We start from the raw sequence: 17,917 nt of genomic DNA, 5'->3' as shown, positions 1-17,917 counted from the left end.
TAATGTGGTTATAACATACTGTCTTCATGCTTCATATGGCGAGATTAGAACCTCTAACAGTCTCCTATAGCTGAGGGAGATGTGAAGACATCTAATGCTCCAAAGCACGCCCAGGCTACTTTAACTATATCTAGTACAGGAAGACTGAAAATAACACAGGCACAGTTAGGTGCTTGATGCTCATCCTGATACTATTGTTTTATCAGAGAGCAGATACAGAGCTTTCTCTTCATAAATATGCAGAAATACCTTTATCATAGATGTAACTAGATATGTCCATATACAGTCATTTGATAAAAGAAATCACATTGACGACAGGGCAAACTGTATTATAGATGGGAGTAGCCTGATTGGATAATCAGAATTTTATGGTACACATCACATTAATATACCGATAAAGCCATGTCATATAAATTGGGTGCATTGACGTATTAGGAGCCTGTTTCTGAGTTGTTCGCAAAGCAGCTGCAAGTGCGCCGGCCGCAGTAGCCATATTTGCTACTTTAGGCTAATGCGAGTATCCACAAGGCTTTATGCGTATAGTTGGGCCGCCCACTGCTTTTACGTGCGCTATCGTAATTCGTATCTGAATTTACAGCTACCATATGCTGGGCACAATATATCTTTTTGAAAAAGGCGTCTTTGTCCTATGCACGTAAGCATGTAACTCTGGCTGCATGCTGCATGACACTACCATGAAATGGGTGTGTTGGGTGTTCGCAGTTTAGCCGCCCAGTTGATGCCCAGAAATGACCCGTTTTGCATACAGAGAGAAGCGGCCGTACATGTGGCCTCTGTCACGTGTATGCATGGTGCGGCACATGTAAAGTGTGCGAAAATAATTTCATACTGTATGACTGCTTTTGGACTTGCATGTGACAGAATGGGGTAAAACCAATGCACAAGCTATGGGTGATGTATCATGCAGTGACCAGAGTGGAGTAGTACCTATAACGACCAGCCATCTTCTACCTATCATTTTATAGAATGTACTTGATAAATGCTACCTCAGTGCTGACTGGTTGCTATGGGCAACTTATCCACTGCTCCACTTCTCCACTCTTTTCACTACATCAACCCCTATGTGCCTTAAGAAGAACCTGCTATTAATATTTTTTTTAATCAAGTTTTATTAATTTTATCCAGTTGTGCAACATATAAAACCCCAAACCCTTCCCCAATAGATATATACATAGAAAACAAACATCTATCGCTCATTATCTTATTTACCGAAGGCTGGGTACATACTAGGACAACGGATCGGTCAGGCATTTAAATTTGCCTGCCCAGTTGAGATGTGAGTGTCAGCGGTCCCTGCAGCCAGTGAAAGGGCAGGTCGTCCGTACACACAGCCAGATGCACTGATATATATTTATAATGTCTGGGCATTGGCTGAGCTGCAGGGCCGACCTGATATGTCTGTGAATGATGCAGTTCACAGACCTATCCCATGTACACACCCGGCGATGCACTCGCGATATATTGCTTGCCGATAGAATGAGTGATATGTTGCCAAGTGTGTACCCAGCATAAGTTTGACCTACTATTGATTTTGTCAAGATGTTTGTGTTAGCAGGAAGAAAAAGAAGGGGATACTAGACCAGAGGGAGGGAGAGACATAAAATACCCAGCATGGGCATCTGCATGCCAGGATAAGCCTGGGAAGTTGGCAGTGGGGTAAGGAGGGTTTGCACAGGGACAGAGAGAGCATCTGCACAAAGCTTAGTCCATAATAGCTAACCTGGATAAAGTAACATAAACCTGTGTTAGTGTATTATAGACTGTAGGGGACATTTATTACCATTATAGAGGCCACAAATTCAGAATGGGAGCAAGGAAATATGCATTGTTATAATCTATTTGATATAAATTGTCCCCCAGCTAGTAAATCGCATGTAAACAATAATGACATTGAAATCGTTGTTTTTCCGGTCACCATGTGAACCGCCAATGTGGCATTACATTTGTGGTAGTTTCTTCTGAGTATTCTTTTTTTTTTTCTCATGGCTACCGCAGGAAAATGCATTGGGGAAGCCAGGCTCTTTCACACTAATAAAATGATAGTCAATAAAGAATATCAAATGTGTTTTTCTTTTTTTTTTCTTTTTTTGTGTTAAACATAATGCAGAGCCACTGGTTATATGGCCTAAGTATTGGAAAATATAAAGCACAATATTCATTTGACTAATATGTTGGTGATAGCGCCACCTGCTGCCTTTAAGCAGTTACACGTACTGTGGGCCTGATTCAACTTTGGGAATAGAGTAAGATATAGCAAGTGACTGTGCATCTTGGAAAAATCATGCTGCACTGCAGGTGGGGGCAGACGGGCATAGCGAGGGTGGTTCCAGAGGAGCATGAGCTCCGGGCGCCAAAATGGACAGAGGACGCCATCCAGGGTTCTGGAATTCATGGGGCGCTGCACAGTATGACAGCCGCCTGTTAGTTTTATCTCAGTTTGTTTGCTCTATATCCAAAATAAGTTACAGATCTGAGATCCGTTTCTATATTTCATGCTCCCTCAAGTTGCCCAGATTGTCTCCCCTCAGGCACTCCCTCCTCTGTGATCATCTTCTGTCTCCTCTCCTTCCTTGTCAGATTGATTACATTCACCGCTTTAATTCCCTGCCCTCTACCCTGTGATCGTCTCTTTGCCCCTGTGTACTCCTTTCTTATGGGCTTCTGTAACCACCCCTCTTTTATGGACTTTGGCCCTCATTCAGAGCCGTACGCTCTGAGCAGAGCGCACGCTCTGAATGAGGGCCGGCCTCCATGAAAATGGAGCGTCCTCCTGGACGCTCGTATAGCTGTGGGTCACCACCCACAGGCTATACGAGCGTGCAGTTTGATGGCCGCGATGGTCTTGACCATCGCGACCATCGAAACTGCGAGCCGGAGCCTGCGGTTGAGGTTTTCAACCGCAAGCTCCGGAGTGATTTTGGCTCTATCAGAGCCAAAATCACTCCCACTGACATCACTAGTGATGTCAGTGGGCCGGCTTCTGACGGGAGGCGTTCCCGTGGGAACGCCCCCGTCAGGGAGGCACGCCCCCGACACGCCCACCAAAGGGGGCGTGCTGTCAATCAACATCGACAGCACGCCCCCTTTGATCAGACACAACGAGCGAAGGACTTTCCTTCGCTCGTCGCGTCTGGCGCATGCGCACGACGGAGCTCCCTCCGTCGTGCGCATGCTCAGTCCAGAACATCGACCCACTTGAAAGCGGACAGCCGCTCGCGAGTGGGTCTGAATCAGGCCCTTTGTCCCTCCCCTCTCCTTTCTTATTGGCTTCTGTCACCACCCCTCTCCTCTCCTTTTGTTATGCGCTTCTGTCATTGGCCCTCTCTGATTGGCTTTGCCCTTCCCCTCTCTTTTATTGGCCTCTGTCACCTTCCCTCTTTGATCGGCACTTTGCTCTCCCCTCTCCTCTTTGATCCCCTCCCTCCTTCTCTCCTCATTCATTCATTGTGCTTCAATGGACTTAAGTGACACATCTGAGGTAAAATCCTAAATGTCAATTATAAGGTATGATTTAAAAAGAGTCACTGCTTGGCTATATAAAGTAATGGAGGTGTTCCCAGACATGACTACACTGTGTTATCTGAAAGGTCTTTTAAAAAATATTTGGAGACCTGAAATAATAATAATAGTGGTAGATGGAACATGATTAGTAGTACTCACATTAATATGCACTGTAGGTGCAAAGTATATTTGTGAAGTAGGAGCATAGCTGAGAAGGGAGCTTCCCATAGGTGTTCCCACTCCAGTGATAGCTGCTTGGGTCCGTAATTGCAGTAATAAGCTGTGCACCCTGTGGAATCTCACTCTAGCACATGTATTCTGTCAATTTAAGTTAAATGATCGGATTATATAATACAATCTCGTCCATTGACTAATAACAATGATTCTAAGGAGATAAGTCAGATCCTAGGTGCTATACATAAATAAAGCAGCGCCAAAGGAGCTACCCATTAATGTAAGATAGTGTATCACCGAAGCAGTCTACTCCCCCCAATGGGACCTCAATGCCCAGCGTGATACTGCCACTGTTTGCTGTTTTTCTCTTCACTTCAGTTTTCCTCCGCAGGCTGGCCATACCCTACTGGCACAGTTCAGTACAGGGAGAGAGAGGGGGATGCTGTAACAATCTTTCTCCGGGCGCTACTCCTCTGGGGGCAGATATAAAATGTGCAGTGTCAAAACTGAAATCTAAATTGCAGTGTAAAAATTAAGCTGTCCAGCATTTGTGGGCTACATGCAGAAGCAGCCAGTATTTACCTCGCATGCAAAAAAAAAAAAAAAAATGTATTTGCATCCCTTGCATTGCAACATGGTATGTCCAGGTATAGAAAAGAAAATATGCAGCGCTGATAATAGATGCAGTTTAATATAAATATAAAAACAATACAATCATAGAAATAAAAACATATCAAAATTTATTTTTGTGTGGTAATATTGTGGATCCACTGCGATAGTAGATGGAGGTCCAAATAACAACCTCATAAAGCATGCATAATATCCTATAGGCACTATTGCTGCAGCAATATACTGGATGGGCACTGATGTAATGTCTCGCAAGGTAACTTGGGATATAGTTGTAAATCCAACAATGGGAAAGATTGTACCAGCTTATGTCCAGATGAAACGAGGGTCCCAAAATTAGCGATGGTATCACACCGGCGAACATCCAACGCACGGAAAGACCTCTGAAAGATTGATGCTGGAACCAGGGATGGCGTCCCAAGTTGAGAAAACTCCAATGCAGTTCCTGAATAGTGTCCAAATGATGAGTGCCTGATAGGAAGAACCACCAACGCGTTTCACTACCACCTGGTAGCTTTTTCAAGGTCTTTCCGTGCGTTGGATGTTCGCCGGTGTGATACCATCGCTAATTTTGGGACCCTCGTTTCATCTGGACATAAGCTGGTAAAATCTTTCCCATTGTTGGATTTACAACTATATCCCAAGTTACCTTGCGAGACATTACATCAGTGCCCATCCAGTATATTGCTGCAGCAATAGTGCCTATAGGATATTATGCATGCTTTATGAGGTTGTTATTTGTACCTCCATCTACTATCGCAGTGGATCCACAATATTACCACACAAAAATACATTTTGATATGTTTTTATTTCTATGATTGTATTGTTTTTATATTTATATTAAACTGCATCTATTATCAGCGCTGCATATTTTCTTTTCTATATTGTCATATAGGAGGCTGACTACCTCCCCTTTTTTGCAGCTGCTGGGAAGACTCCTCACCACAGCGCCCTATTTACTATCTTTATAGTTCTATTCTTGCATGGTATGTCCAGGTACTCAGTTACTTGCCTTATATTACTCTATTCCCAAAGCTGAATCAGGCCTTGTATTTTCTTTTCAGTTTCCAATAGGTTAATTATGTTGACAAATGGAAATAAAGTCATGTTTTAACACTAATGAATGACCCTTCCCGAATAAAGGAAAGGTGTTTTAAAATGTTTGGGATAAGACTTACACCATATTTCATAGCTTATGTAAGAGTGACTTTTCTTTAAGTTATGTTTTAGCAAGTTTGCCTTTTGCTAAACTCTCTGCCATCTACTGTATAAATATAAAGACACCTATAAAAAGTAACTTTTAAAAGTAGCATTAAAATCCGTTACATTCAATAGTTCGTTTAAAATTATGTTTGTTTATACAAAAATGCTGTTAAAAAAAAAAAAAAAGTTCCCGAAAAATATTTTGTTTTTATTGTGATTTTATATTTTTCTATTACAAAATAGCACACATTTTTAAAAACCCTTTTAGATCTTTACCATTTTCGTCATTGAGTATTGTTGTTGGCATGGTTTTTAAACTATTCTGCAGTTATATAAAAATACATTGTGGTTTGGGTTCATCTATAAATGAACTTTAAATCAGCACTTCATCCCTTGCCTGAACTTTTTTAAATTCTAATTTCAATTGTATTGTTAGTATGAGAAGTGAGAGGTTTTCCTAAAAACGTGGTCTTCTCACAAGATCCCTTCCAATCACAGATCTATTTCCCTGACCCCTTAGTGTCTAGCGCAATGGTTCCCAAACTTTTTGATCCACGGCACCCTAGAGTATGAGCATTGTTTTCACGGCACCCCTAAGCCAAAAGTTTTTTTTATTCAGAAAAAACTTAGTAAAGTGAGAGCTTCTTTTTGTCCACATATTTACATTACATTGACCATAAATAATTTGATTTGGTGCTGGATCACCAACCTGAGGCACCCCTGCAAGTGTCCCAAGGCACCCCAGGGTGCCACGGCAAACAGTTTGGGAACCACTGGTCTAGCGGCATCGACATCACACTGCAGCACAGCTGCACTGCTGGGCAGGAAGAAGTCTAGGGGGGGAAGCATTGCATGATGTGGGTGACGGTGGAAAATTACTGTGACTTGATCATAAATTGAATCCCCATAGCTGTTTATTCACAGTTCACATTTGTATTAACATTTTTAAACACATAAGATTTACATCAGGAAGGAACAAGACTTTATAAATAGCACCAATTTAGCAGGCGACTTTCTGAATAATTTAACCATTTTATCACTGCCTGGGTGTCCGGAATGATTCCTCGACACCAATATAAAAAGGATTCTTTTGCATACATATGAAACTGGCAACAGCTTTGCACTAGGTGCTTTATGGAATTTGAATTAGCTTCTTACTATATAATGTGTTTTTCTATGTAATGAAAATGAAACGTGCAGTTTGTGTGCTCACATTCTTTAATATTTAATGTTTCCCATGTAGCCCATTGTAAATTTAGCATGTATAAGGCAACGTACTCACTCCCGTCTTTAGATGTGTTTCAAGGTCAACACATGATAAATTATACAGACGCTAGTAAAGGCACATGCGATATGCATGTTATTTTTCTTGTGTCGTTATAGCATTTGTATTGTTAGCAATATGCTGAAACACAACACAACACAAGAAAAAAAATGGAACAGGTAGCGCCTGGAACACGCATGTAAAACACAAATGCTTTTCTTCTTTATGGCTTAGTAGATGTTAATTGCACTGTCTAAATATACACCACGGAATAACAACGTAGGGGAAAAGTTTACATTACAAAATAGTTTACCATAACAGAATAAAAGCTATATATATAGGTATGCGTTTTTAGATGACCATACTTGGATAGATTCAGGATATGTACAACCATTACTTATTCTATATAAGAATTCCATCCTGCATTCCCAAAACACAGAAAATCAGATAAACAAATCTACAAATATCCAACGAAGACAAAAGGCAAATGTAATATGTCCTGCATTTCTGAGAACGTCATTCTTATAATTGCTGTATAATCATAGTAACAGTAACAGTTTTTGAATTTGCTGTGACCTATTGACAAGTTACTTTTTTTCCCTTTTAGGGAAGTAGTACCAAAGAATATTTTCTTCGAGGAACCCTCAATAGTCTGGAGCGATACTTTTATTTAATAGCTTTTAACTACTACCTTCATGAGCAGGTAACCAGAATTAAAAGCCATAAAATTTTACTTCATTTTCTTTTGACCATTCCATCTTGTGACTCCAAGAGTACACTGGTTTAATAATGTGTGAGACCCTGTCTGGCTGGCTGAACCTTGTATTCTGTCTTACAGATGTGTCCACATACACCTTTCCTCAAATTGTGCCAATTAGCCCCGTTGGGCACATCACAGACTTTGTGACTAAGCCACTCTATGCTACCACACCAGACACTTTTCTACAAAAGCATCACTAATGCAACAAAAGTCTAATGCACTGGTCCCCTGGACACTGGTGCTGGCATTTCATGCAGTTGCTGTCTGTAACTCAGACGCAAACCTGGGTAAAAAGGCAAAAGACTGAGGACCGATATAAGTGAGCCGTGCCATACATTGCGCCATGCATTGCTGTGCTTAATTTGCGACTTCGTGCTAAATCCTTTGTAACAAATATAGTAAATATAGAAGTGCCTAGGATTCTGTAACATACTTGGCTACACTCCCGGAAGTTGTGGGAGGCTCCCTATTTTTTGGGTAGCCCCCCGCACCCCCGAAAGACTAGGCACTTCTCCCGCATCTCCGCCCACTTCCTAGTGAAGTGGGCAGAATGGGGAGAAGCTTACTGGAATACGCGGTCCCTCATTAGGGGACGGAGCTTAATTACGAGATTCTATGACAATAGTTATTTGGCCCCGTCCACTGTTAAAATATGCAGGATTCGCGTGATTTTGCCGTGAAGAGGTGGGGCCTAATGACGTGGATATTCCGGCCCTGCCCCCATCACTGCCTGACTGCTGACTCTCCCCGGACTTCTCCCGGGCAGAACATATCAAAAGTCGGTAGGTATGCTCTATAAGGAGCTATAGCTGCAGCTACAATGCGAATAAAACGCGACCCATGGCAAAGTGTCTGCTGCGCCATGCATAAAAAGATATGATAACATGTTTGTTAGAAACAAACATAAAAGGCAATTATGGTCAGTACAAGTACAGCACAAATCCATCAGAAATACCATAGTCATTTTGTTTCATGATATGCTTTTGCTTTCTAGACGGTTTGCATGGTGACCAATGCTCTGTCCAATGACGACAGGCTATAATGAAATCAACTTGATCCGATGCTGAACTGTCTATTTTTATTTTCTAAATATTAGTTTTATTGCCTCATTGACAACAATAAAATACTACTAATTTTTTCTTCAATCTTTTGTCTTTCTTAAAAATGCAACCCTATGGCCCAAATTTATTGTCAACAACCTACACGTGTCCTTCATCTTTTCAGTACCCCTTGGCATTTGCACTGAGTTTTAGTCGATGGATGTGCACGCATCCTTGGATTTACAGACTTCAGGCGAACATGAATTTATCGGAACTTACTTTATCTGGGGAACTACTAACAAAAGGGACGCGGGTATTGGTACGTACTGATCTTTTGTACATTTTAAGGTATACTTTGAATGTTTGCTTATAATGGCGTGGGAGTTCAAAATGGTCACACTTGCTTGTTGGAATTTGATCAAATCCGCCACCACTATCAGTCGATTGTGTGCAGTGAGCTGTGTGTGGGCCTGATTCAGCAAGGAACGCAGGTGCTTATACGTACATAATCGCAGTGCGCGAAGTAGCCATTGCGATCGGGACAGCGATTGCAAAGGCTACGCAGACCCATTGCAGAGTGATTAACAGGAAGTGCCGTTTGTGGGTGGTGATGGGGGGGGGTGGTCGGGCGAACGCAGGCATGCCAATGCATTTCAACAGTGTTGCAGGGGCGTGCATAAATTATCCACTGTGATACCAGATGCCGCCTGAGCCCTCATAGCCTGCACAGAAGTAAGCAATTCCTGAGTAAGGTCTGGGCTTCATTAACTGTCCGATGTTACAGATTGTTTCTCTATGTTTGCCAAGTATACCAATGTGAGTAAGGGGAAGTGGGCATCCTTATGTCAGGCTGCAACTGCAATGTGAATGCAAACATTTAAATATCATCGCTGATATGCGTGTATATAAGCAGAATAGCGATCCATAGTGAATCAGGGCCTGTGAGAATGCAAGCAATCTGATTGCTTGCCATTTGGCTACATTGCAACATATGAGTAGGAATACTAGCAGTATCCATCAGGGCCGGATTTCATGCTATCCATCCTAGGCGCTTGCCTAGGGCCCCATGAGGTGTAAATTCGGCTCTGGTATCCATGGTACTGGCTTTTATTGCCAGATGGACAAAAAGTGCTAAATTACTCTGTTTTTCCAATTTGTTTTCTCATGTGAGGTATTCCAGGGAGCCCACTTAGGTTTGGGGCTCAGCTTAGGATAACTTGGTAACCGTAATGTTTAATCGATCCTGGATATTGTAGCACAATTAGATGAAATAATTCAGCAATTATTATTTTTTTTATTATTACCTGTATTTAAAAAAAGCAATATATGAGCTTTTACCTGTCAGAAAAAAATATATTTGTTTATTCGTCTGTTTTCTCCTGCAGGTATTGGATGAACGGTTCTCACCGGATGTGCTGAGCACTGTGAAAGAAATGTGTGTAGCCAACTTTAGAAGGGTACCCAAAATGGCCATTTACGGCACCGCCCAACCAAGCTCCAAGGTACAGTGTAATGAACTTTTATACTTTCTTCATTGTGATTTATGTAACAACTGCAGAAGAATTTATTACGTAATGCAGCAGAGAATTGCTACTGACCTTCTATGCATGTTACAAAGGATTACCTACAGTTATAGGGGCTGATACTGTATGTAAAGTAAATCGGGCGCACGTTTTTTCAAAGAAGCGTACACGGCAAAATGTGTGTATTTGCTTATGTGCATAGCTGTACGCATCCCGTGATTAATCTGCATCTGTAGCATGGTCGTGCTCCCCATCAATAGAGGTGGGTTGGATGCGGGAGGGCTGTCTACTCTTCCTGGGGCCCAGGAGACTCTGAAAATTCTGGAGTATCCCAGAGGTTTTCGGGACACTTTGGTAATAGGTTGACTTACTAAAGTTGATATAAGCTTGATATAAGCTTTAATAAAGTACATATGAACACTGTCCCTCTAAAGACTAAAAGCTGCAGAACCAGATGAATAAGAGCAACTAAGGGAAGAGCCACAGTAAGTGTATTCCTTTTTTCTTGTCATTGCCTCTTTTTTCTTATATAGAGCCATATTCAATTAGAGGCAAAGTGTTCGCCTGTCTGACTTTTTGCTTCATTCGCCTGTTTCAGAGGCAAATTTATTCCGTGCGCGTCCCCGCTTTTCGCCTAATTCAATTGCAAAACAGGCGAAAACGGAAATAGGCGAATGCGGAACAGGCGAAAAGTACTGAAAGAATTGGGGAAATCAGTCTGTACCCCAGAAAAAGATATATTAACATAGGGAATCAATATACATGTGTACTAATAGCCCTAATAGACTATTTTGGGTACTTAAGTTGTGTAAATTGCTTGCTATTAGTGTCTAGGTAAAAGTGGTGAAGAATGGCATAAAGCTGTATCTTTTTGGTGAAAATAAGTATTCCTGTCAAATTTGGGGTGCTTGAAATGGGTACTAGCATATTTTTTTGTCTCTAAAGTGAACTTTTAAAAAACGTGAAAAATCCACCTGCTGCATGCACCTGCAATCCCAAAAACACCTGACCCATACTTGGGGACCCCCAAGAAGTCTATTTCGATACTTTTAATGTTTATTCCCCCACTTTTTCAATTTTCATCCCAAAAATGACATGTCTTTTTTGGGGTGTTCTTAGGTTTTTGTTTCTGTTTTTTTTTTGCAGATTTGTCCTTTGGGGGGCTGTCCCAAGGGGTCTGAGTTGTTTCCCCACGTTTGCACCCCAAAATAAAGATTTTGCATTACTTGTCACCAGCTATTGATTGGAGAATCTTTTTTGGAGAATTGTTTCCGCTTAGGCGAAATTGTCCTGGAATTGAATCTGGCGAATTTTTTTTTAGGCTAATTTTCGCAAAAAAACAGGCGAATATGGCTTTTCGCCTCTAATTGAATTCCCCTCATAAAGCCCATAAGCAAAATGGATATCTTCTTCACTGTACTAAGGAAAGCCCTATCAGTCCTGGAAGAAAGAAATAATATTTGCCTGGATAAATGAAACCGGTTATTCCCCATAAAACGAGCACACCACAAAAGTGTAATCAGCCGTCTATTTATGAGAAGGAGAAATCATTAAGGGTTTAACAATGGTTTAAGGGAAACCGTTTTGCTATTTTTACCATATCAACACACTGAGGGGCGAATGTAGAGTTTCACTGCATCCTCAGAACTAAATGGGAAATTTTGACCGTATGCCGAGTGGCAAGCATCTAGGTGACCGATCCATATGTTTATTAAAGTAGCCGTCATCACTATCGTTACACGCTTGCACCAGCTCTATACATTGTGCAAAAGATTGGACTCAAATCAGGCGGATCTCTGCATACTGGATGTAGTTAGGAAGCCGGCGGTCGAAATGCCGACCGCCGGCTTCCCGACTGTGAAATTCTGGCAAAAGATTTATTGGTGTCTAAATCCCGGCGCCTATCATCAGCCCCACGCCGAAATCCCCATGCCCGGCTTACCGATCATAGGTCAGCTGGGCGTCGGGAGCGGATAGCCGCAAGGGGGTCGGTGGTGTTAGGATTAGGGGCTCCTGGGGGGACTTGGGGTTAGGTCCCCCCCCCCCTGGGATGGTTAGGGTTAGGCTAGGGAAAGGGGGGTTAGGGTCCGGCAACCCGGGGGGAGGTTAGGGTTAGGCACCCCCCAGGGGGAGCGTTAGGTTTAGGGTGCGGGGAGGGGGGTTAGGTTTAGGCACCCCAGGGGGGAGGTTAGGGTTAGGCACTAGTGGGGGAGGTTAGGGTTAGGCACCCCTAAAGGAGGGTTAGGGGGGGGAGAGGGGAGGGTTGGGTGGTTTACTTAACTCCGTCTGGATCTTCTGCTGACAGCCTTCCGGCGTCGGTATTTCATCCGCCGGGCTTAGGTCCAGCGGTATAACATACCGATTTCCCTGCATACACCCTACTGTGAATAGCACGCAATCCCAACTACAAGCCAACCACAAGACCTCACTATGCCACCCAATTGTTCCCCTTTAGCAGTAAGTGTAGATACGACTGCGTTGCAGGCGACTGTAGTTGCTCATAGTTGTACATGTTCGTCTATGGAGCATACACAGTGCTAAACATTGCAGTCTCTGTCCAGCCCCTGAGTATATTCTCTTGTCATGCTGCTTATGTTACATATAACATGATAATTCTGTTTCTGTTTTACACTCATCCATGAAAACAAAGTGGGTTAGTTATTTTGGGACACTGGTAGGTACAGTAAATTGTAAGGCATCATGTTTTAAGTTCTAAAGCCGACACTGTTAAAATGTTTTACATCGCATTATTAGCATGTCGGCACGTAGTGTTCAGCCTAACATTGTCCCCGTTGTCATTGTCAATATTATGATCATCAAAATGGCAACTACATCCCAAACATGGTGTGTCACTTTTGTCATGAGCTATGACATGCAAATCTCTTTCCTATTGTGACCATGTGATGTATTACATGTAATAATGAAACTGACACGTCTGTAATCAGTAGAGTGTATGGCCACCATCTCTTCTCCATCTTTGGAGTGAAGGGTATGGACTGCCTCGATCTGTAGAGCTCCAGGGGTAGATTTACTAAAGGTCGATTTGGCATTTTGATTGATTTGAGGTGCGATTTTCATTAGATTTGGATTCGATTTTGGTTTTGAGTATTTACTAAAGGCCAAATCGCATGTAAAATCGGACTTCAAATCGACTTTGGACTCAAATCGCCCTCAAATCGACCATCAGAAAAACATTAGTACTTTTACATAGTCTAACACACAAAACCCTTCTTTACTATCATCCGATTTGAAATCGTCTTCAAAATCGGACTTCAAATCACTCTTCAAATCCCCAATACAATAGACCTGCTTCATGCTTTTGATTTGAGCATGAGCAGGTCGGATTCACACAATACATGCAGACATCAGTGAGATTCCTGCATGTATCTCACTGTAAAAAGCAACTAAAGAGTTAAATTAAGAAAAAAATTGACGTGAGGTCACCACCCAAAACACAACAAGCCCCAGACTTTGCCAACCCTGTTCTGGTTGACTAAGTACAGGAAAAAAATGACGCTGGGTCTCCCTGTACTTAGTACAACCAGCACAGGGCTATGGGAAGCAGAGCTGGTTCTAGATTTACAGGGAAAAATTTGAGTAGGGTCTCCTCGTATGATCCAGAATCAGCCCTTGACCCTTTCTAACGGGGGACTGATGCCACAGCCAGGGGAGCCCTATCACCGGGCCCCCCAGCCGCAGCATCAGCCCTGACCGTTAGTCAGCCCAGGCCAGGGATCCTTGGGGAGTTGGAGACACCTTCAAAAAAAGGGGTCTCCCTCTCCAGGGCACCCCTAGCCTAGGCTGATAGCCTGGATGGTGGGTGGCGGATTGATTGTGACAGTGTGGTGTAAAAAGAGATATCAATTAAAATTGTCTTTCCAGTAGAACTGGAGGTCCCAGCAAGCCTTCCCTGCATGCTGGTACTTGGAGAACCACAAGTACCAGCATGCGGGGCATTAAGGGCCCACTGGGACTTGTAGTTCACCTGTAAAGAAATGTCCCAAGAAACACACACACCTTACAAAGTATAACTTTAATACATACATACATACATACATACACACACTCACACAATACTCACCTATCTTACCTCCATTGGTTCCCTTCTCCAGTAGGCATCCATGGGTTCAAATTATAAAACGATAAAACCGGTCCCTCGCATTAAGGAGTAATCAGTCTAACCAGACTGATTACTCCTTTCCGTATGAAGCGCACATACGCGGCCTCATCCTTTGAAGCTCCTTGTCTGTGCGTTCATTGGCTGAGAGAGGTCAGACCCCGCCTCTCAGCCAATGAACGGCTCCCTCAATTGAAGTCAATGGTGGGAGCCGCAGGATAAACTTTAGTAACCCTGCGGCTCCCACCATTGTTATACTTTGTAATTTGTTTTGCAAATCGCAAAACAAATCGACTAATAGTAAATGCAGTGACAAAACAGTTTTCACTGCATGGGATTTGAGTCGATTTGAGAAGTGCTAAATCACTCCTCAAATCGACCAATAGTAAATTTGCCCCCTAGTCGCTATTGCTTCTCTTTGGCTGCAGTGAGAGGCTGTAGATGTGGAGTTGGCGGCATCCGCCACCTGAGACAAGTTAATTAGTAGAATTACAGTCATCGTTGCCTTATTTATATACCTTTGCTAAGTCCCCAAATGTGTCTTGTGGCTCTAACTGTTTTATTACTACAGAATAGGAATGCTGATGGCTATTTTATGCATGTATAACTGAGGCAACACAATAATTCAGGTTTAAAGAGAAAATTTCTTAAATGATCAGTTATATAACATGTCCATGCTTTATATTCAGTATGTTTTAATTGTAAATGACAACATTGAGCTGTAATCCACACTGGTTTCCAAACCTACTCATAACACTGATTTTATTTAGAACGATATTTTGTCATTGGTGTGTCACCAAATAGGAACCACGCCGCCATAGTCTGCAATAGTTAGGAGCCACTGAGCTTGTGTTATGTAAAGCAGTACTTGCCGTTTCCCAGTGTAAGGCACAAATAATACAGTGGTAAGGATGGGATAAATGCATAAGGGGGGCATACACCCAAAAGCAGAATTCTATAGCAGCTGCCATAGACAAAAACATCAGAATAAAGGTGCAATAAATAAGGATGTACACCTACTAAATGGGGATATTAGTATTTTCTTATTACTATGTGACTGTTTTCATCTTCTAACTGCTGTGGAATTATTTATGATCACATTGGTTATGTACCCAGGCCACAGGTTGTGTACTCAACTATCTGACGGATGCAAAGAGAAACTATTCCAAAATACTCTGGGTGAACCTTCGAGAGGACGTTATATTTGAAGGCAATGAACAAATCTACACTCCAAGGGAACAGGAGCACTTGGAACAGCACATTGCAGTACCTGTGACTTCACCAGAACAGCTGGAGGTATAACTCATGTTGGGAAATCACTCTTTTCTTATTGCAGTTTTATGACTTGCTTTATTCTTTTAGCCTCCGTTTGTGTTTTTGAATCAGATTATTGTAGTGATTAGAAAGAGTAGCTTTTAGTCACTGACTCCGCTCTGGAGCATCCCTGCAGTTGTAACCAGATAACGTCTTTCTTCTGTGTCCTAGATCATCAAAAACAAAATTTAAAAAGCAGCTTATAAAATAACATAATTGAAAAGCAGACGTAAAAGTTAGAAAGAAAGATAATAATGTATTTAGTAAAAGTTACAGGCGATATGTTTTAGACAATAGATTATTCAGATAATTATGGAAATTACTAGTATGCCTGTGGAGAACATTTCGCCATTTGAACCCAGAACATACGTACGGAAAATGCTTTGCTAGATAATGGCTAGATCATATGTTAATACGACAGAATCAGGTAATAAAAGATGTGTGAGAAACCTAACCGGCTAATTACGCCCTTTTATGGTTTTTGGGGATTTTTTTATTGTAAAATTTCGCCAATTTGTAAGTGTGATGATATTATTGGCCATGGGCTCTGAAGCAAAATGGACTGTTTCCAGGAGGTATTGCAGCAAATGATAATTCACTGTTAATCCGCCTCGCCGTCTCCCAGCTTCCCGCCAATCAGCGTCTGCTGGCAGCTCTCGTAGAAAGCAGAGAAATAGGCGTTGCTTTTGAGGTGTAAACCCGGCGCTGATTGACTGGGAGTTGCGAGCCTGGAATCGACGTGTTAGAGAAAGTAGGTGAGGGAAGAGCGCCCCCTACGGCAGCAGCCTCACGTGATGTGCCACCCGCGTGCCCTCCCTCATTATGTAATAGCTAGATCATGCAGCCAGGCAGCCAATCAGGAGCTGAACTTGGCAGAACGTAAACAGTGTCCGCACATTATTGAGTGCCAGGTCCATGTGAGAGCACAGACCACCGGTAGTGTGTGACAACAGTAGCCGGTGGTGGTCACCCCTATCCCGCTTTCCCACGGGTCACTGTGCCGGCTCTGTGTTCTGGTTGTTTTCTTGACATTTTCAGGTTCGCTATACCAAAGCATTTATTATGGTTTTTGTAACAAAAAAAATTTTCAGCAAATTTTATATAGTTTTATTCATAATTCTGTAATTTATTGCTGATTGAAATTGCTGATTGTCTCAAAAGAATCACAATAATATCTTAATTAGTCTTTAAGATATTCAAAGAGCATTCCGGACAAAGGGACTGAACTATTTTATATTTTATTTATATAGAATGGTATCCAGCGCTATAAAAATATATTATTATACTGTCTCTTTTCCAAAAACTGTTTCCTTACTGTCCCAAAGAACAGGTAGAAAGTACACTCCTCATCAAATGAGAGGCGGCTTCTGTGGTTTCCAAAAAAGGACTGTTGCTCAAGTAGTCCGCAAATGAATGTGTTCAAAAGCTGTGAGACTTTGGCGCTCTCTAGTGTGTCAAATCCAATATACCACTGTATTGTAGTTGGAAACTTTTTCTCTTTACAAGGAAAACTCCCATGTAGCAGCAACCAGAAAAAATAATAATAAAAATATAATAAACGTGTATTAAAAAAAGATTTAAAATTCTTAATCACATGTAAAAACCATCACCCACATGTGATACATTCTTCATCCAGCAGCTCACTCTGCTGTGTAAACTTGTATATAAAGTGCACTCGTGTCACTCTTTCTTCGCAAAAGTGCTATGTGCAACAAATGAAAAAAATAAAATACTTAAAAATAGCAGCAACCTATTCAAAGTGCACCGTGCTTGTGCAAAGAAAAAACTGCAAACAATAAATTCAAAGTGCACCGTGCCGTGCAAAGAATCCACTATGCCAATAGTCCTTTTTAAACCACAAATAAAGTGCTAGTGCTCATACCAGCCGACTTTCACGATGTCGTCCTGCCGTTCACACTGTCACTCATATGAAACATATGGTTTGCACAAATGGGTACAGTACCAATGAGTATTATGGCAAGTACATTTAATAAAATAAAAAGCATCTAAAACATACATCAAAATTCAAGGAGGTCAGCTTATCTGTTTGTAGAGTCTGGATCAACATCACCACATAACCCTCAACGCGTTTCGTCAGCCAAAGCTATGGCAGGATGACTTGAGGAGGAAGAAGTATAATAAGAAAAATATAAAAATTTTATTTTTTGTTGGTTTTTAATTTTTAATAAAATCGCAAAGGAATCCCGCCGTGTGTCTTCATTTATTCAACTGTTATTATTGTAAACAAATATGGTTGAGTAATCCTATGTTCACAATGATATTAATTGATACTTTGGATAAAAGGAGAGAAGAGCTCAAAGGAATGATATTCTGAAAACCCTAATACACATGTGTTATAGGAGATATAAATAT

The 17,917-nt window shown here is 41.7% G+C and overlaps 1 protein-coding gene across 3 annotated transcripts in view; it reads left to right on the top strand.

Annotated features, from left to right (window-relative positions):
* PALD1 (phosphatase domain containing paladin 1) overlaps positions 1-17,917 on the top strand; it is a 281,234-nt gene that overhangs the window by 158,693 nt on the left and 104,624 nt on the right. For all 3 annotated transcript variants that reach the window (XM_088475660.1, XM_088475665.1, XM_088475674.1), the window contains 4 exons: positions 7,398-7,493; positions 8,775-8,909; positions 9,976-10,092; positions 15,347-15,526. In XM_088475660.1, coding sequence (XP_088331786.1) covers positions 7,398-7,493; positions 8,775-8,909; positions 9,976-10,092; positions 15,347-15,526 — 528 coding nt within the window. The remainder of the gene's footprint in view (positions 1-7,397; positions 7,494-8,774; positions 8,910-9,975; positions 10,093-15,346; positions 15,527-17,917) is intronic.

This window comes from Taudactylus pleione, unplaced genomic scaffold (assembly GCF_031769625.1).
Source record: "Taudactylus pleione unplaced genomic scaffold, aTauple2 ptg000016l, whole genome shotgun sequence".
In the NCBI taxonomy this organism is placed as follows: Eukaryota; Metazoa; Chordata; class Amphibia; order Anura; family Myobatrachidae; genus Taudactylus; species Taudactylus pleione.
The sequence above is the reverse complement of the archived record's forward strand: the minus strand, read 5'-3'. Positions and strand labels throughout refer to the sequence as shown.